Below are 19,567 nucleotides of genomic sequence, written 5' to 3' on the forward strand. Positions count from 1 at the left end.
TACCCGTGCGGACTCACAAGAGGTCCTACCAACAGTAAATAAACCGTGCTGGACCAATGATACACGATCATCTGCCCTGAAGCGAGCGTTCCCTCCCAGTCGGCGGTCGTCACCTCGGGGATGCAGTGCGGGTTGGTGATGGCGGACACGATGTCGTCCAGCGGCAGCAGCGAGTGGCACTTGATCTCCGTGTACACGTTCTTCCCCATAGTGCAGCACGTCAGCAGCTTCACGAGCTGGATGTGGTATCTGGTGGCGAATTTGACCACGTCACTATCGAATCCACACTCAATACAGTACCGTGCGTGTCGTCAAAGATAAGGTAAGTATTATCTTTATTACATAGAATATTAGCCTATCCATTAAGCACATGTATTTTCTACATGGATACCAAGTTTCAAGTCATTCGGATGCATGGCTCAGTAGTTATAACGGAACATCCGTAAAAAACACTGTAGATTAATATGTTAGTATAGATGGCGTTAATTTCAGTTGACCTTGTTTAATTATGAGGTCTTCTCAAATCTTAGTCTTTTTTTATTGCTTAGATGGGTGAACGAGCTCACAGCCCACCTGGCGTTAAGTGGTTACTGTAGCCCATGGACATCTACAACGTAAATGCGCCACCCACCTTGAGATATAAGTTCTAAGAATATGAATGATATGTAAATCCGATTTAGACTACAGCATCTCAAAATCCTCTGAAGTAGTAGTTAGTATGTGATCTAGTATTACAAGGTGTCCACTCACGTAAGAGCTTCGGGCATTTCCCCTTTCTCTTTGTACTGTTTCATCATCTGTATGAAGTAATTGAACGAAACTTTGTCATTGTAGAAGACCAAGACATCCTCGCCGGCGTTCACCATCTGTGATGAAACAACGAAGAAATTCATATATAATCCGTATATCCAATATATTCATGTTATAAATGTGAAAGAGTGTTTGTTTGTGCTTTTTTCACGTGGAAAAGACGCAATGGACTGACGTGATTCTTTAAAATGACAGTTTTAGGCCAAGATGGTGACACAGGGCACCTTGGATCCCGAAAAAAACGTCTCATTCCTACGGGACATTATACCGACAATTTTATGTAACCACACGAGCATAGCCGCGAGTAACATCTAGTGATACCAAAAGCAAGTATGTAATTATGCATATTTGTTTGTATTACATAAAAAAGTAAGCAAATAATATACTCTATGTAACCAAAATGATAAATAATAGCAGAAATTTTCACATTAACAGAAAAAACTTAATTCAAATGAATTGGCACATATTGCATAAAACTATTATCTAAGAATTTCAAAAATTATATTTCTAGTTCTATGCAGAACGAGGTCCCTTTAAGGAGTCGATCAAATTAATTAAGTAAGAATTGTGTTGCACACCTCTTGCATGACCAAGTCCTGGCTCTTCCGTATGTACTGCTTGTCGGCGTGGACGATGGTCTGCAGGAAGCGCAGGTAGTCGGGCTTCCTGCCGCGGGACTCCACGCAGTGCACGAAGTGCGCCACCACCTTCTCGTTGCCCTCGTGCCCGCACAGCGACGCGTTGTCCTTGAAGATCGCGCAGACCGTCTGCGCCTCTCGGATCTGGGTCCACCACACATTGACAATGACAATGACGCAGCGGTGCCGTATCCCACGATAACAGCTATGAACCGCACGGTTCCCTGCCTTTTTAGCTAACATAACAAGGATACTTTTTCAATACGCTTTTATTAGCTTCAGACGTATGTATGTTAATATGTAACGGAATCTTTGAATATGATTTTGACCCCCTTCAAAACGTCGGATTGGCTCGAAATTTGGCATACTTATTAAGGACCGATGAAAATTCAATATCAAAAAAATTTAGAAAAAAATTAAATTCAACTAAAAAATGAAAAATAAATAATAGTTTAAAAAAACTAAAAAAAATACGCTTTTATAGAAAATCCAACTAAAAATAGAAAATAAAAAATTAATAAATTTGAATTAAAAATAGTGTAAGAAAAAATGATTTTATTGTAAAAAAAAAAGCGTATATTTTAGTTTTTTTAAACTATTTTTTATAAATAAATTACGGAAAAAATACAGCAACACCAATATTGTACTGTTGTTGTTGATAGATCTGTGCCGCGACGGTGACATACTTACTCCCGCGTTGAGGAACAAGTCGAGATGTTTGTGGAGGATCGTCTGGTTCTGCTGGTTTCCGTGGCAGAAGTGCTGGAGGAACTCGTGAGCTAGCGACAGCAGCTCGTCCATAGCTGCGTCGTCCTCGTCGTGCGGCACCTGGGTTCGGAAAAAACTTGTTGAGTTTAATTTGTGACGGATTGGTAGGGTTCGACCTCAAACCTTGATTTGCGACAACAGATACCCTCGTTACCCTCTGATAATAGTTCCACTATTGGATGAGGTGTTTGGTGTACTTAGTCCGAGTTTTTTAACGTTCTCGATAGCGTAAAAGTTGACTCATGGAGTTGGAACAGCGCCCCTAGCGGCAAACATAGGCAAGCGTTCCAACTCCCTACAATTTTTTTTTTTTATTGCTTATATGGGTGGACGAGCTTACAGCCCACCTGATGTTAAGTGGTTACCGGAGCCCATAGACATCTACAACATAAATGCGCCACCCATCTTGAGATATAAGTTCTAAGGTCTCAGTTTAGTTACAATGGCTGTCCCACCTTTCAAACCGAAACGCATTACTGCTTCACGGCAGAAACAGGCAGGGTGGTGGTACCTGCCCGTGCGGACTCACAAGAGCTCCTACCACCAGTTAACTTTTACGCTATGGAGAATGTTAAAAAGCTCGCACTAAGCGCAGTGGTATGCAGCGCGCGCGACCGACCTGCAGCAAGTCCAGCACGATGTTGTGCACGCCGATGTTGCGCAGCAGGCGCTGCTCGTGGCGGCGCGGGCGGCCGCAGTCGCCGGCGCCGCTGTTGCCGTGCGTGCAGTACTTGATCATGCGCTGTAGGATCTGCATAAACGCAAGGTTTTTTTACATTTTTGTTACAAAACTGTGTCAAATTTCGCGTTAACGCGTTAACATAAAACAAAGCTGTGTAATTGTCTGACCTTACCGCGTGGCGCATTAATGAAATTCTAAGAATACTAAGTAGGGTATCCTTCAAGTCTCAGTACCTGTTTCCATAGTTGTCCAATAGGGAGGGTGCACCCACACCAGTAAAGATTTCGGGTGAACAATTACTTTAATTTAGCGCACTGGCTGCCGTGTAGGTCACCGGTGCCCTACGCGGCGTACTGAAGTAATGTTAATTTCTGTTAGAAATACTGAATTTGAATCCTTTATTAGTAAATAAAGTTGAGTTTTATACAAAATAACGCAGAAGTAAGATTAAAATTAATAATTTCGTTTCTGACTCGATATCTGAAAGCGACTCGCCTCTTTAATCTTCTTATATTCGTTGTGGTCGTGTTTGGCTGTTCTCGAAGTGTCCAGAACGTTGTCGAGCGACGCGTTACGCTCGAGCACCGCCCCGCCCGGCCCCACCGCGCCCGACGGACCTGCGCGCACGCAACCTTGTTGTCACACGTTCAACGCATCTGTAGTACAGTAGTCGTCAACCAACCAACCTAGCAAGCCAGCCAGCGATGTAGCTGAAACTACCACTTAGACTATTATCGTTATTGAACGTCAACAAAAAAAAAGGTCTCAGTACAGTTACAACGGCTGCCCCGCCCTTCAAGCCGAAACGCATTACTGCTTCACGGCAGCAATAGGCAGGGCGGTGGTACCTACCCGCGCGGACTCGTAAGAGTTATAATTATGTTATACATTGAAATAGCAATATAACATTTCGTACCAGTTTGTACAATATAATGTGTAGTATTTGTATGCCTACGTGAAATTCATTTATGCATAAGCCAATTGGCATTTGTGTGATGGCGCATCGCTTGAGAACGGTTCCAACGATTTGGCTGAATTTTTTTTCGTTTCAGAAATGATGGTTTTGTATGAAATCTTTATTAAGGAATTTACACCACAATATAAATTTTACTAAACGCTATTCCCGACCAGTTTCATTATTTTACGAATAAAATGAATAGTTTATGTGATATTAGCGTGAACGTATATGTACAATCGTTTTATTTATTTTCCTTGCGTTTATGTTTTCTGGTTTGAAATGTTAAACGATTCCTAAAATACAGTTGAGACAGACGCACGCACGCCCTCACGCCCGCACGCACGCACGCCCGCACTCACACACGCAGAAGGTAACATAAGCGCGGCACACACCGGCAAGTTCATCGAGTAAGACAGCTCGTCCCTTATTAAAGACCCAGAGCTCGGACTTCTCAACGCTCTGCCGCAGTAAGTCCAAGTCCGCTTTGATCTGTTTGTACGATTCCACATCAGCGTCAGAAACCAGGAGCTGGACCTGAAACACGCAGCAGCCTTTTAAAGTGAAACTTATATCGTCTCAAACTTTTTTGTCTGTGTGTTGCATGTCGCGTGACGTGAGTAGAGATAGTGTGATAGGCGCTCATTAGAGCAGCCAAGGCCAATATGGCGGCGCCTATAGTTCGCAGCAGCTGACCGTCTACTGTACAGACTATTACTCATTTGTGCCAGTGCTCCACGCTATTTTGTTTGTTTTTGTCAGTGTTTAATGTAAATGTTGTTTGTCAGAGTTCAATTTCTATAATGTGAAAAAAGTTTCACTTTTACCGTGATTTTATAAAACCACACAATCCTTTTTTTTAATTCATATATTAACTTTACAGATTACTTATTGTTCTATTCTGGAACAATATGTGATAAAGAAGATAGGAATAGATATTTCCTAGGTAGAACTAGAAGTCATGCTCATGTACTTCGATTAGATCAAGAGTTATTTAAATCTTTAACTCTTTAAATACAAAGTACAAAATTTAAAGCATCTATTCTAGCACAAAACAAAAACAATGCTTAGATTTAAACTACATTGTCAAGGTGAAACAAACCTGTTTGAAAGCAGCTAAAACCTCCTGCCTTTGGCTGAAGTGTCGGAACAGGAGCGCTAGGGCTCCGGAGACGAGCGCCGCCGAGGCTCCCTGCGAGCACAGCTGCAGGAGGACGCGTAACACCATGCGTCCCCCGCATTCGTCTAGGTCTAAGCCGTCCCTGGAGTTTCAGTTATACATTTTAATTTCAATCCGTTTCCAAAGAAGAAGAATGGAGGGTTAAGCTGTTAATATACACTGAAAGGATAAGAAATCTTTGATTGGGGTAAACTCGGAATAAGTTTGATATGGATTACTCTTTAAAAACCAGGATTAAGGGATATAAATCATCACATTCACATCACTCTCTTTTCAATGTTATTTTCAAAGGGGGGTTTATTTTGGTATTAGGGTAAGGATTCGTTAGTTTTGAAACTGGATTTAGTATTCCCCCGAAACGGCAAAAAAGCGGAGCAGTAAAGGATTGCTTTATCCAGTTCAAATAGATAGGTTAGTGCTGAAAATATTTGAAACAGAAATCAGTTAATTTCAGTATAAATATTTTTTTCCCATCTGTGATTGCTTTACGGGCAGCGGTAAGTTTTTAAAAGCTACCAACTTTCTCAAAAACAGAACTTTCTAGCTTTTAGATTTTGTCCTGTGTTTAATAAAATAGATTTCTATTTTGTTAAGTGATCTTTAATATAGTAACCATATTAGTTTGGTGTTATATCTCATTTGATCAGCAGTCAAGTAATATGAAAGTCTTTTTTTAAATTAATCATTTGTTTTCCTCATTTAAATAATAAAACAAAAGATAAAAATTAAGATGTGAAATAAACTTTTTTTTGTTATCACTGATTATGGTCGATTTTCAATAATTGAGCGAACACTATAGGCTATTTAAAACCATGCAGCATTTCGTACTGAAGTTAAAATAGAGTATCTTTTTATCTGAATTGTCCACATTTTATGGATTTTTTTTTCATAATTTTGCCATGTTTTCACCATTCACCATTTAATACATTTTCAATCCAACGTCACACAGCCATCGCCTGTTAGGCGGTCAGTGTTGACTCCTTGAGACGTGTGGGGGCGGTGCAAAGCTAGGTACATGCGAGTCAGTATGCGTTATACGAAGCGATAGATGTTATCGTGCAATACTTTTATTATCTTACTAACAAATCTACATTTTTTGGAAGGCAGCTCTCTGGCACAGTTTGTACAGCTCTGAAATGTTTTTATGAAATTAATTTACAAAAGTCTGTTAAAAGTTTGGTTGGTCCCTTCAATTACTGTAGTGCTGTGATTTTGTTCATTATTTAATTATTTTTTTAGTTTTGCAAATTGCATGTTTAGTGAAGTCGATAAGTCGATAAATCGACTTCACGGCACAAATGGGCGTGACGGACATCCGCGTATTCGCAATACACTCCATCATCGTGCTTTTAAATTTCCTTATATTATAATGAACAAAATCACATAACTACAGTTAAAATTATTTTCCCAAACACCGACATAGTCATGCTTTAGTACCCATCTACAAGACTATACAGGAAAGTGTGTAGAAAATAGAATGTTCTATTACTAACAAAGAAACTCTATTGTCGTCCTGCTTACACTTTGAGATAAAATATGCGTGTAAACAGGATTCATAGCAAGCTTCAGATAAGAAAAGTGAAGATACAAAGAATCGGTTACCAAAATTAATTACATTAAGACTTTGTTAATTTTTCAAGTGGGCCGACGAGTTAATGGTCCATCTGTTATTAAGCGGTTACTGGAATCCTTGAAACATGAGGTTGAATTCCATATTGATTTGTTTAAATGCTGTCCCATCCTTGCGGAGTCTTCCAACTGACCGGAACCGCTAATTGCTTCTTGTCGGAAATAGGCAGGACTGTGGTACATGATAGGGTCATGACGCATTTTTTATGAATTTTGCCACATTTAATTTTTTTTTATATATCTTAAAAGTATAAGGAGCTTAGAAGGTGATAGATAATAAACGCTTTGTCATACAACAATAAACGTTGAAACATTTAGGCTATGACTACATCACGACACGTACTCCCATCAGACAGGATCGATAAAATGAAAAAAAAGAAGCTTCATATAAAAAACGTCTTTGTTCACTACGTGATTAGTGCCAAGCTTGTGTGTAGCTTTCCTAATCTACGTCAGAAGTATTCTCAACCTTATTCTCAAGAGTTAAAGGCTTCGTCAAATAGAATGCGTACTTAGCGCGCGCCGAGATGTGGTGTACTGCTATGGTAATGTACTGTCAAACAGAGCGTCAGCGCTATAAGTACGTAGCGCTCTGTCGCGGCGTTAGGACGCTTTGACGACAGGCGTTGTAATTTTATACAAATTTTATTTTAGCGTCCGAGTGAATGTGTATTAAAATACTGGATAATGCCCGAAAAATTGATAGAATTAGTTCGACATCTTAATACTTTTATATTTTCACACTGCTATCGAAAGGCACTATGATTTGGCGTTACGTTGCGTCCAGGAGCGTTGGGCTCATCTAATCAATTTATGTGACATGTAAAGAGCGCGACGTTAAAAGCAGCGCTAAGTACGCGTTCTGTTTGACGAAGCCTTAAAGGCAGCATGAATTGGCTGCGTCCATGGATAACTGACCGGCAGCTGAAGATGCCCTCGGCCTGCAGCCCTATGGCCTCCACGTCGGCCCGGCCCAGGGAGTCGGCGGCACGCTGATCCCCGGCCTGCTCGAACTCCTTCTTGAAGATGGACAGCAGACAGCTGATGCGGTAGTCAAGTCTTACATCGAGGATGAACTGGAGGTTTCAATAACCATGTAATTAAACCATTCAAGTAAAACCATAAAGTATTGTTACGCGCTGGGGTTCGGGATAAATAAATGTTCCACCAAAGTACACTTTGAATTGTATTTATCACTTAGAACACTCACAGAACACTATAAAATTCTTAACTTATTTTGCTTCGCTTCAGGTGATCCGTTCGTTTTGCTTAGAGTAGTTCCGATTACTAATTGACTGCGTGCCATTTTTACAACGCTTTTATAGTCGATACGACTACCCTCGAATTGTCGAGAATATTCTCAACAAGTCGAGTATTTTCGACGTGTGTTTCCGCTATCTGTCAATAGATGGCGTTGTACTTCTCGAGCGTTCTAGATGTTACTAGATCCTTCGATATTCGTTCAAGTATTAGGCAATACATAGCTTTACAGTGTTTAATTTATCTAAGTATTTACAGAAACGGTTCCTTCCTCTGGCACTTTGCTGTGGATCTGCTGGAGATAGAACCGAAGGAGGGTTGACGTGAGGCAGGTGGTCGATCGTTTAACTATTGTCAGATAACTATCCAGTATGTCGTATTGCTTAGACAGTCCACTCGGACGAGCTCGCGGTTCACCTGGTATTGTGTAGTCATCGGAGCCCCTAAGCGCCTAGAACGTCAATGCACCACCCACCTTGAGACAAGAGTCCTGAGGTAGCCCTTTTAACAGTGCATGATAAGGGAACACGCTGCGTCGACCAAATGTAATATGGAATAAGGGCAAAAGGGAAAGGAAAAAAGGGCAATCTATTGAGGAATTGTAACTCATTCTCAGGACAAACTGTGGTATTATCTGTAATTATTTAACACTATTCCTTGGTCACGCGGACGAAGCCGCCGTTTAAAGCTAGTTAAAATATAAATAGTATAATGTAATTTGTTTAGTGGTGTGACACACCCTGTATACGGGTTGAGTTCTCGTTCACCTGCAATATCTCAATGATCTTGAGCTTCGTGTCCATGACTAGGGGATGTTCCCTGGCCAGCATCAGGGCGGAGGCGCTTCTCTGCAGCCCGGTGCCCGTTCCCGGGGTTGTCGCGGTACCTCCTACTTGCTGAACAAACATTAGAACTGAATATTTTTTTGTCACTGTCATTGTCACAAATGTATACTGCATGCAGCACACGATACTCTAAAGATCGAAGAGCATCAATTTTTTTTTTAAATCTACGTCCTAAAGCTAGTATTTTTCCCTCTTATTTTGGGTAGCATATAGGCGACTCTCCACACTTACCGTATGCCATATCATCAGACAGGACCGGATTTAAACTTAATGCCGCTCCTGGGCACCGGAAAAAAATCCTCCCCAATACCGGAATTTTACCTAAACTTATAGTTTATATATTTTATTTTTCAAAATTAAAATAACTAATTTATTGCGGAAACTTTATCATAATCATCATATTCCAAAAACATAAATAAATATTTGTTTTTTTCCTAATAATTATAAATTTTGACTAAGGGTGACTCATAGTTATAATACATAAAAAAATGAACTAATTAAATTTCTTTAATTACAGAAAATAAAAAAAAGATTATTATTTTAAATCTCCAAGGAAATAAATTGATCAAATCATTTTGATTATTAATTTTTAGCAAAAGTGCCAAAATTATAACTCACAAATAATGGATGAACTAAATTTCTTGAATTATCAATTAAAAAGAAACCTTTTAATTATTAGAATTAATTAATTATATTGATGATTGAATTATAATGATTACTTTCAAAACTTTGCCGCCTTGGGCACTGCCCCTAGTGTAAATCCACCACTGTCATCAGGTAAGACACCAGGAAAGACCAGCTTAGGAAATAACTAAAGACTCGGAAATCAAACTAAGATTATTAGTGATTATAAAATCTCTCCGATTTAATGACATTTGAACTTAAGAAAGGTCGATTATGAATGGTCTTACGTTTCTAGCGACAGATCCGAGTGTTATCGAAGTCATAACGGCTCCCATGTCACCTATGCTCCTGAGTACACCGCCCTCGGCTGGAACAAATATTGTACAATGCAACATGCACCTTAGCTAGTTTAACATAAAGTTCAATTTTCTCCAAAAGAAAGCAATTTATATGGAGGGATTTAACAGTCGTATAAATATCAAAGCTGGCATAACAGTGACTAGTAGTAATAGTTTGAGACAGGAACCGTACTAGGGTGGTGACCCGAAATTAATTTCTTAGGTAGACCAGAATTCAGCTCACTAATGCTCATAAACCTCTATTTATGAAAATTCTTACAACTCATCTAGCCAGATATCGACAAGACGCACTTTCAAGTCGTTTGACGGATATACTTACGCTGTGACGACTCCTTCTCTTGTGTTGCTTGTAAACAAAAAATTCTTAATGTAATGGATTTCATTTATAAACAAACTAGCTTTTGCCCGCGACTTCGTCCACAATAATAGTTCACAAATAATACTTTATTTTAGAACAAATTTGGTTAGCATAAAAAACGTTATAGTGAGACAACCTTATAGACATATGCTGTCTCTGACTTTTTTATTAGATCTTTTAAAGGGAAACAATTCTGTCATACATTATTTTAGCGAAACTAAGCTCTCAAAAGTTAAAAATAACCGCAATTTTGAAACATTCTTTATTGGTGCTCCATAAAAGGGCTATCTAATACTGAATTTTTCAAATCGGACCAGTAGTTTCTGAGATTAGCACGTTCAAACAAACTCTTCAGCTTTATAATATTAGTATAGATTACTACCTACCCCCAAATCTCGTTTAAAATCTTTCGTAGATTCTCATTCTGACAATCTAGTTTTCAGCCCAGTCTGTACTAGGGAGGGATTTTCGTGGCTATGTAGAAGAGTTCATAGCTCAACTTGTATTAATCGGTCACTGGGCATCATAGTATGACTACAGCCACCCACCTCGGGACATAAGGTATCTATCTTTCTATCTATCTTTTTACTGATGGTAGGACCTCATGTGAGTCCGCGCGGGTAGGTAACCCCACTCCGCCTATTTCTGCCGTGAAGCAGTAATGCGTTTCGGCTTGAAGGGTGGGGCAGCCGTTGTAACTATACTGAGACCTTAGAACTTATATCTCAAGCTGGGTTGCGCATTTGCGTTGTCAGTGTCTATGGGCTCCAGTAACCACTTAACACCAGGTGAGCTGTGAGCTCGTCCAGCCATCAAAGCAATAAATAAAAAAAAAAAGCAGAAATAGGTAGAATGGTGTCATCCCCAACGCTGAACTAGATGAACCAAATCAGAGTACAATTAGTATGCCACGGCGGCTCTAGCTCAGTGGCGGATCATCGACTTGAATGTTACTCACATTCGACCTCCCCGGACAGAGCGTTGGTCTCGTTGAGCAGATCCATGGCGGTGACGCAGTCCAGGATGCTGAGCAGAGTCTTCGTCAAACGGAGTAGGTCGCTGAAGCTTTGAACGGAAACATTCAAGCACCAGAATTAGACACCAGCGGCGCTTTTTTTTTTTTCTACCTTGCTGAGAGCCTTGAGAGGCTATATCAGCGTAACCTTAACTAGTAGGTGAGCTCACGGGGCTCAAACCGGAGTGTTGCTAACACGAACCCTAGCAAGAGCCGTGCTTCGCAGAATCTACCACCGGATCGGAAACGCGACCCACTGAGAAGATCTGGTGAGAAACTCAGTGGGTTGTGTCTGTGGGTTAATTTACTCGCAGAGCCCTTCGTTGCAAGCGACGGGTTCAACGAGAATGATGACCGGAATACAAGCGGCGCGCTTACGTCACTAAGCTATAGAAAATCATTGACAGGTGTCAGCAGTGAGCACTGGTGATCACGTCCCTGCCGCAGTACACCCCGGGTCTGTCATGTGCTTCTTCATAAAAGGAAAAGCACAAATCATTTCACTCCAGGGTCCCAAGGCAGACGGCGGTGTTGTTGTCTACGCACCACCGACTGACTCAAGCACCGAATCAGAGCTTACCTGTTCTATGACATTTTTTTTATCTCAAGTGAACTAAAGGATTTTGTTCACACTAATGAGTGTTAGCGACAAAATTATCGTCACCAATCTCTGACACGATAATAATAATAATAAAATAAAGACCTAATAAACAAAAACCATGTTCTTCTTTAAGTCGACTCAATGCACATAGTAACAGACGAGGGGTCAACAGCCTCGTCCGTTACGTGACGGTTACAGCTTTATATTAAGAGAGAAAGAGAGAGAGATATTTAATTCTGTTTTGTCATGTACCTGTAAAATCCGAAGTAAATGAGTTCCCGGGCGAGTTTTACCACTTCGAAGGTCAACTTGTTCTGGTCGTGGTCACTGAAGTACCAGGTCCTGCTGACCACGTTGCAGAGGTACTTCTCGACGAAACGTATCGTGCGAGCGAACTGTTCCTTTACCTTCTCTCTGTTCGCGTCCGGGCCCCCCTTCACGCATTGGTAACTGAAATTTAAATTTTTATAGCACATTGAGCACCAAGGAAGAAAAGTAGGACATTTCCCCCCGCGTGTAAAATTGCGTAGCAAACACGCGGGATGAGATGTCCAACTTTTCTCCCGCGGTGAACATACTATTTTTTCTCCTTCCAGGCCGAAAGTTCGTCGAGTACCGAGCCGGGGTCCAGGGGCGAAGCCCTGGCCGGGGATAGGGGGGGCGAAGCCCCCCGTCATCATTAAAACAACCAATTTAACTGTTTTTTAATTTTTAAATAAACTACTACTAATTGAATAAGAACTGTCTGATGAACTCATATTTGTTTAAGACTTCACTATTAAATTTTATTGCCTTTTGTTTATTTCACTTTTACACTAAACACAATATTGCAAATTACCCGAGCACAACAATGGCGGAGAATTTTAGGTGCGTGAGAGCAGACGTAGACACTGACGCGCATGCGCACTTGTCAGTACCCAGGGAGGAAAAGTTAGACTTTCTTCCCTGTAGAGCGGGACGAAAACCGAACTTTCGGCGTAGGTAGGAGAAAAATAAATTCTAATCAAAAAAATAACCATTTATTAATTGACATTTTCATCAGGGGCGGGCAGCGGCCACTGGACCCGACGGCTGTGAGTTCGTTAGCCCGTCGAAGAAAAAAAAAATGGTGCACGTGAAAGAAGTGAAGTTTCTTTTGCGGTGTATTGCGGTTTTCTTCATTTTTCATCTTTAAATCAAATTTCTCTTGTAATAGGGAATGCTATGTGTAAGAGAAACGAACTAGCTCGCTTTATCCTTTCCCTCTCTCCACGGTCGAGTGGTTCGCGAGACGCTCTGTCTATTTTCTTACTCTCGCTTTTATTAATTGTATCTTTTCTTTATAGTTATAACGAATGTTCGCGAATTAAATTTTACTCTCAACGCGCCCAAAGAAGTTTCACTTCAAAAATGATAATTAAAATTGTTATCTTTTCTCTTTAGTCGTATCACGACTTAAATTTTACTCTCAACGCGCTTAAAGAAGTTGCACTTCTTCAAAAAAGAAGTTGTACTTCATCACTTCAGAAATGATAATTAAAATAGTAAACATGTGTACTGACTCGTGGATGTGTATGCGGTCGATGACCTCGGTCCAGAGGCGCGCGTACTTGACGGGCGTGACCGGCTCCTGCGGGTCGCGGTCGGCGTGCAGGTGCAGCATCAGCCGGCAGAACGACGCGCGCACCTCGTACGACAGAGACGAGTTCGACATGCACCTGTGGGCAACAGTGTTTAAGGTTCATTATTGATTGACACTTTTTTTAATACTCTTTTATTAGCTTCAGAAGTATGTATGTTTGTAACGGAATCTTTGAACATGATTTTTTAACCCCCTTCAAAACGTCGGATTAACTCGAAATTTAGTATACTTATTAAGGACCGAAAATAATAAAATATTTAAAAAAAAAATTGAAAAAATTGAAATTCAACTAAAAAATTGAAAATAATTTCTAATAAATTTGAATTAAAAATAGTGTAAGACAAAATGATTTTATTGTAAAAAAGTGTGAGGTGCTTTTCAGGATATTATCAAAATAACCCTCCTACTCCTACTATATCTGTTCATAAAATATTTATAACTACTTATACCACGCACCCCATGGTTTTTTTTACAATAAAATCATTTTTTCTTACACTATTTTTAATTCAATTTTATTAAAATTTATTTTCTATTTTTTAGTTGGATTTTCTATAAAAGCGTATTTTGTTAGTTTTTTAAAGCTATTATTTATATAGGATCACTTTCTAGATGGGACGGTGTATAGGATTTGTTAATGGCCCGAGCGCTTCCGAAGGAGACCTGTCTAGTTGTTTCGGAAATGAATCCACTGTCGGAACTGAATCGCGACCCGGATAACATCTGGAGAGAAACTCAGCAAACTGATCACGTTTCACGTCTAACCCTTCCGATAGTTACCAGGGTTCCTCCTTCTAGTTAGTGGATCGGGTGAATCACAAATTAGGATGTGTTGATGTCTTCCAAGGTGATTGAATAAAACAGTATAAAGAAAATAAAAACAAAAAATTTACAATTGATATATCAGACTTCCTATTTCAAGGTAGGTGACAGCATTCACGTTATGATATCTATAAGCTTCGGTTACCATTTAACACCAGCCGAGCTGTAATCACGCATCTACGCAATACAAAAAAAAAAAAAAACAATAGAATCATTGACATTAAGCAACAAATCTGGCTTATTGGAAAGTTCATTGACACAAAATCGCGACAAAAACCCGTCAGAATCAAGGGGCTCTAATTTCTTCTTGCCCTTATCCCGACTATGAGGGGTCGGTGGGGCATTACCCCTTTTCCATACAGGTTTATTGGACTTCATACCCGAATCTCCCGTCTCTCGCATATCCTCTGTCACACTCACAACAATATGAGGTCGATGTGGAGCTGTGGGGACAGCGTGTTGAGCGCCAGGTATTGTCTGTTGAGACACATGTTCGAGAACAGGTCGAGCTGGTGCCGATAGTAGTCCAGGATGGCGGCGGCCTCGCTGTTGGGGTCCAGGCGAGCCTCGGCCGCGAGGTCCGTCAGGTATCTTTGATTCTGGAACAATGCAATCAAGTACATTAATCGGTCTTCGCGAGTCTAAGATCTAATTTAAACAGGTCAGTCAGTTTTTTTTTACTGCCATAATCAAACTTTGACGGATAACACCTAAGTCGTCCCTGCTAACAATACTGTAGAGTATTCGTTCCGAAATATATATATATATATATTAACCTTTATTTTCCCTACATAATCGGTACCCTAAAGTCTGATTTTTTCCTACCTAAGCTGATAGCCTTGAGAGGCTATTTCAGCGTAACCTTATCTAGTAGGTGAGCTCACAGGTCTCAAGCCTGATGACGTTGCTAGCACGAACCCTAGCAAGAGTCGTGCTACGTAGAATCTACCACCGGATCGGAAACGCAACCCACTGAGAAGATCCGGCAAGAAACTTAGTGGGCTGTGTCTGTGGGTTAATTTACTCGCCGAGCCCTTCGTCGCAAGCCACGGGTTCGACGAGAACTATGACCGGAAGGTCTGTTGCTATGCAAACTATGCGCTATTCAAACTTCACTCGGACATGTACGTGCTGAACTCACGGAGTTCAAGCTGAGAGAGTTTGCTAACACTGGCTCTAATAATAAAAGCAGTCCTTCGCAGAATCTACCATCGGATCATAATCGCGACCCACTGAAGAGATCCGGCAAGAATCTAAGTGGGTTGTGTGGCAAAAGTAATAAAAAAAGTCATAAATTTAAATAACAATAAACAAAAGAACAGACACCCAAGTCGCATTAATATTAAATAGACGATGACCGAACTTTGCTCGGTTTTTTTTTGATAACGCCATCTTGTTGTGTCTTTAAAGCGGTTAGTTGCCCTCAATTAAGAAAAATAGTATTATTATTCGCCAATAGATGTCGGGAAGAGCTGATTATAGAAAACACGATAAAGCAACATTTTCTGAAATTAACATTTAGCTGGATCGATTTGTTGCCCCCGAAATCCCTTGTATACTAAATTTTATGAAAATCGTTGGAGCCGTTTCCGAGATTCAGATTATATATATATATATATATATATATATATATATATATTAATATACAAAGACAGAACAGAATTTACAGAATTTCTGTAAATAAAACGGTTGTCTGGAAGAGATCGCTTTTAGCGATAAGACCGCCTATTGTACATACGTGCTTTTTGACTGTTTTTTTTAATGTAAATTGTGTTGGTGTGCAAGAAAGTGTTTTCTCTCTCTCTCTCTCTCTCTCTCTCTCTCTAATATACAAGAATTGCTCGTTTGAAGGTATAAGATAAAATATTTATTACCTTTTTGTTGTTCCAGAACAGCATGACTCTCTGCTCCACGCTGCACTTGGATTCATCGGGGTCCGACATCTTTCCTTTTTCTTTATATTTAATGGATACCAGCCTGTAAATGGGTTAAACAATTTAATAATTTTATATAAAAAGTGCGACACAAAAAAATCACAGAGGACGGTTTTCGAAATCAACAGATATTATGAAATAAAATTTTGTCTGTGATTAACATGTTTATGACAAAAGAGATTATGTTTCAGGCCACCAGATGTTGCTTAGTTGGTCTGGGCTGTTGTTGTCCCCGCAGGTCCACAAGCCCCTACTCTCCACCAGGTGGGCCGTAAGCTCGCCTGTCTTCCAATAAATCAGACAAAAATAGGGATGTTTCGATTGAGCAGTGTTCGTTTTCATTATCGACATTTTACTATTCAAATATAACCGTATTTTTCATTTATTATTTAGACGGTTAGTCGAGCTCATGGGTCTCTCAGGGTTAAGTGGTTACCGGAGCCCATAGACATCGACAACGTAAATGCAATACCCACCTTGAGCTATAAGTTCTAAGGTATCAGTATAGTTACAACGGCTCCGCCACCCTTCAAATAGAAACGCATTACTGCTTTGCGCCAGAAATAGGCAGTGTTACTCATCCGTGTGTGCTCACAAGATATACACAGCAGTAGACCTCAAAGCTTTCGCGTCGTGTATTGCATTGAGAAGGCGCAGTCCACCGACCTGGTCTCGATGAGTATGTCGGAGTTGTTGGCGCAGAGCACGCTCTTGCAGATGAGCTCCTGCGTGACGGCAATAGCCTTCTTGTTGGAGATGCACAGGTCGCTCAGGTAGTCCAGGAACCGGGACTGCCAGGTGCGCATGTTCTTCCGGACGAGACCTGCAAGACATCAGACTACAAATCAAATTAAATAAAAAAAAGTTTATTCAACACTAGCTGACATTTTTATGTATATAGATTACAACTCTGACGTCACTGCATATGCAACAGGCCCGCTGGCCGACCCGGGGACGCGCGCGCCTCACCTACGAAGGTCTCGATTTCGGATGCTGTGATGTGTTTCTCCAGAAGCTTCCTATTGTTGTGCAACAGGGCGGTGATCGTGTCCTCAGCCAGGATGTCGTACCCTATCTGCTTCTGCATGAACCCGAAGTGCTTCGCTATGTACTCCTGAAAAACGTATAAACGATTCATTGAAAAATAAAACTATCATCATCATTCTCCTGCCCTTCTCCTAGTCGTCACGGTCGGCGCAACATGTTATCTCCTTCCATACTCCTCTATCATATACCATTTCTTCGCTCACTCCCCTCTTACACATATCGTCTTTCACGCATTGCATCCATTTCTTCTTAAGTCTACCTCTTGCTCTATATCCTTCTACATTTATATTCAAAACTCTCTTACCAACCTCATTGTCATTTCGTCTCATCACATGTCCATACCATCCCAAACGCGTATTTCTCAGCTTCTCTGTCACAGATGCCACTTTCAGAATTCCTCTAACATATTCATTCCATATTCGCAGACGAGCATACAGCCCATCTGATGGCGAGCGGTTAGGTTACTGTCGCCCTTGGACTTCAGCAATGCCAGGGGCAGAGCCAAGCCGCTGCCTACCTTTAAGTACTCTCTACAAGCCTCGTTTGAAGAAGGACATGTCATAGCGCTCGGTAATCACCGTGGAGGGGAGCTCATTCCAAAGCCGGATGGTGCGTGGCAAAAAATATCTCTAGAAAAGCACTGTGGAATGTGGATGACCGCAGGTAGTGTGGATGAACTCTACTCTACTAAAAACGAAATGATGGTATCATCTCAACCAACTCCTTAGAGCACTCCCCATGGGACATACGGTACAAAATTCGATGGACGATCTTGCCTTTCTCGTTGTCTCCCAAACTGTTTTAATAGTTAATAAACTCTCTAGTCCTTTTGGTAGTTTTACGGACGCCATGGTATTGAAGGGAATGTCCAACCTGGTTCTTCCTGTAGTCCTGCTGACTGAGCCTCAGGATCCTGTAGCAGAGCCGGAAGATGTTCTTGTATGGAGCGTAGCGCGTGTCGTTCAACTCCTCGATCTTGAGGAAAGGCTCCCCGTCGGCTGGCTCTTGGAACGGACCCTGGAAGAATTTTAAACGTCCTCATCTCTACTTGTACTGTTGCTGGTGGTAGGACCTCTTGTGGTCCGCGCGGGTATCACCGCCTTGCCTATTTCTGCCGTAAAGCAGTAATGCGTTTCGGTTTGAAGGGTGGGGCAACCGTTGTAACTATACTTGATACCTTAGAACTTATGTCTCAAGGTGGGTGGCGCATTTACGTTGTAGATGTCTATGGGCTCCAGTAACCAATTAACACCAGGTGGGCTCGTGCTCACATCTAAGCAATAAAAAAATAAAAAAGATGTCTTTATAAACTGTTTTTTAAAAGTCTATTTATCGGTGGATAGCCTCTCGGCCTGTCTGTTAAATGAATTACCGCCACCCATCTTGGGACACGAGGTAAAGCTTGTAATTGTGTTTGATCGGAACTTATGCTTCTCAGTAGTGTAAACGTAGAAAATTGGATCGAAATTAAGTTTAATTAATATTTACTACATAGCCCGTAATGTAAAGCATTCAAAACAATGAACGCACGGTCGCACTTTGCTTTACATTGCTTCATCTATATCTACACTAATATTATAAAGAGGAAAGATTTGTTTGTTTGTTTAGATTGAATAGGCTCCGAAACTACTGAACCGATTTGAAAAATTATTTCACTGTTTGGAAGCTACACTTTTCCCGAGTGACATAGGCTATAATCTTTTTTGAAAAAAAATTGGGATCTTTACTAAAACTCCAATAATGTAACCCAAGGAGTAGAAAAATTTCCTAAAATTTTCTTTACATCGCGTGTCCTGCGAAAACTATTGATGATAGAATAAAATAATGTACTACGACTTTCTAGAACATATTATTATTTACAAAAAGTTTTATGATAGCATATGTCTAACTATTATAGTTATGCCGCAATAAGTGTTCTTTTATTTTAAAAAATAAAACAAAGTCAAATATCGTTGAAATTTTTGTTAAACAACAGAGCGGAGCCGGAGCGGGCCGCTAGTTAATAATAAAATTATTAAAACAAATATTAAGGCTTCATTGCGTTTGTTTAGTAGTTTATAGTCTCCGCTCACGTGCTGTTATTACGTACTGTACCGACCTGTAATATTTTGAACAGCTGTCTCAGTATGTATTGTTCGCGTAATAGCTTCTGTCTGTCTCTGTGCGGGTTCTCGACGACCAGGTCCAAGGCTTCAGACTTATTCGGTTCGTTTTCGAAGCCCGCTATGAAATACACTATGTCCTGAAGCAGACATGTCAGTGCTCTGAAATGAAATTAATGTATGTAGAATGTTGAAACTACCAGACTATCTCCCGTGCTGTCCACAGTGTAAGTACGTTTCAATAGGCTTACTCAGTAAAGGTGGTGAGAAGTGGAGCGAAACAAAAAAAAATATTACATGTGTGCAATTTACACGTGGTA

At 40.6% G+C, this 19,567-nt stretch overlaps 1 protein-coding gene across 4 annotated transcripts in view; it reads right to left on the minus strand.

Moving 5' to 3' along the window:
* LOC101741421 (inositol 1,4,5-trisphosphate receptor) overlaps nt 1-19,567 on the minus strand; it is a 101,887-nt gene that overhangs the window by 35,189 nt on the left and 47,131 nt on the right. For 2 of the 4 annotated variants that reach the window (XM_062676438.1, XM_062676439.1), the window contains exons 13-33: nt 19,244-19,409; nt 18,019-18,162; nt 17,068-17,212; nt 16,765-16,921; nt 16,039-16,141; nt 14,585-14,763; nt 13,266-13,421; nt 11,977-12,174; nt 11,067-11,173; nt 9,679-9,758; nt 8,690-8,818; nt 7,581-7,738; nt 6,117-6,164; nt 4,956-5,115; nt 4,249-4,390; nt 3,394-3,515; nt 2,836-2,967; nt 2,139-2,276; nt 1,389-1,592; nt 751-866; nt 114-249 (exon numbers count right to left, since the gene is read on the minus strand). In XM_062676438.1, coding sequence (XP_062532422.1) covers nt 114-249; nt 751-866; nt 1,389-1,592; nt 2,139-2,276; nt 2,836-2,967; nt 3,394-3,515; nt 4,249-4,390; nt 4,956-5,115; nt 6,117-6,164; nt 7,581-7,738; nt 8,690-8,818; nt 9,679-9,758; nt 11,067-11,173; nt 11,977-12,174; nt 13,266-13,421; nt 14,585-14,763; nt 16,039-16,141; nt 16,765-16,921; nt 17,068-17,212; nt 18,019-18,162; nt 19,244-19,409 — 2,920 coding nt within the window. The remainder of the gene's footprint in view (nt 1-113; nt 250-750; nt 867-1,388; nt 1,593-2,138; nt 2,277-2,835; nt 2,968-3,393; nt 3,516-4,248; nt 4,391-4,955; nt 5,116-6,116; nt 6,165-7,580; nt 7,739-8,689; nt 8,819-9,678; nt 9,759-11,066; nt 11,174-11,976; nt 12,175-13,265; nt 13,422-14,584; nt 14,764-16,038; nt 16,142-16,764; nt 16,922-17,067; nt 17,213-18,018; nt 18,163-19,243; nt 19,410-19,567) is intronic. The other 2 variants (XM_062676440.1, XM_062676441.1) reach the window with 1 other exon arrangement.

This window comes from Bombyx mori, chromosome 27, assembly GCF_030269925.1.
Source record: "Bombyx mori chromosome 27, ASM3026992v2".
Lineage (NCBI taxonomy): Eukaryota > Metazoa > Arthropoda > Insecta > Lepidoptera > Bombycidae > Bombyx > Bombyx mori.